Consider the following 1,071-nt stretch of genomic DNA (forward strand, 5'->3'; position numbering starts at 1 on the left):
TGGAAGTCAACCCACTAATATCACAATATTAGGCATTATCTGTTGCCTCATTGGTTTAAAGTATTACAGACACTATTTGGTGTATCACACTATATCACTATTAAATCCCACATCTCCCTACCCCCTTCACGTTCATTAGCGTGAGTCTTGAACGGACATCTTGATGCATTCAGAATGTCGGGGTTCTGGAAGTTTAGATGAGGTGCTATTGTTATCTGCGTCGGGTGGCTCACTAGGTAGATGATACCTACTTTGTCTCAACGCTTTGAGGTAGGGTTCTGGATCCGGACTTGCGTTCCAATCTTTAACATAGGAAGAGCTCTGGCGTGTTTGTTGTGTCGGGTCTCTACATCCTTGGCATGTTCATTGGCATGACGATCATAACTCTCAGCTCTAGACTGCCATTCCTTCATGAAGGATTTCACATAAGCTGGTACACAAGAGCAGAGTGAACGTCCATAAAGGATTTGTGCAGGAGAATATCCAATGAAAATAGGGGTATTACATAGCTCCAAAAGGCCTCTGTCAATGGCTTTGTTGTCAATATTCCCGGTCGGAGCCGTTTTCAGGATTAAGTATTTCACCTTCACAGCTGCCTCATCAAGACCATTTGTGGGTAATGGGTTGCCGATATGATGCGGCACACTCCCCATTGCTCAAGAAAAGCTGCGAATTCTTGGCTGATGAATTGAAGTTCGCTGTCAATACGCACTCATTCTGGTACACCTAGGTCATGGAACCTGAAAAAACGAATAGCGGTCCTAGCTGTAGTGTCTGAATCACACTGAATTACCACAGGCCAGTTAGAGAAGCGGTCAACGTACACTAATAAGTGTAAATCTGCAGACACTGAAAGAAATGGCCTAGTGGGGGTGATTACCTGATGCTAATGGTTCCTGATATTGGCTGGGCTAGAGGATCTGGCGTGGTTCACAAGCATGAATAGTGTTGAGGATGTCAGCATCAATGCCTGGCCAATAAACAGTTTGTCTGGCATGTTGTTTTGTAGCCTCAAAACCACTATGGCTGTCATGCAGACATCAGGATGCGACGACATAGTGATAACCATAG

General features: G+C 44.6%; 1 protein-coding gene across 1 annotated transcript; it reads right to left on the minus strand.

Moving 5' to 3' along the window:
- Positions 1–257: 257 nt before the first annotated feature.
- On the minus strand, positions 258–653 carry LOC147466812 (uncharacterized). Its single transcript, XM_086534445.1, has one exon. It carries the CDS (start codon positions 651–653, stop codon positions 258–260), a length of 396 nt encoding a protein of 131 aa, XP_086390571.1.
- Positions 654–1,071: the final 418 nt, after the last annotated feature.

Source organism: Penaeus japonicus, unplaced genomic scaffold (genome assembly GCF_977035675.1).
Source record: "Penaeus japonicus unplaced genomic scaffold, GWHDUDI00000001_assembly GWHDUDI00000041, whole genome shotgun sequence".
NCBI classification, from domain to species: Eukaryota; Metazoa; Arthropoda; class Malacostraca; order Decapoda; family Penaeidae; genus Penaeus; species Penaeus japonicus.

Excerpts from the sequence above, each read along its gene's own strand:
- LOC147466812 (XM_086534445.1), bottom strand. The coding sequence starts at position 653 with ATGGGGAGTGTGCCGCATCATATCGGCAACCCATTACCCACAAATGGT.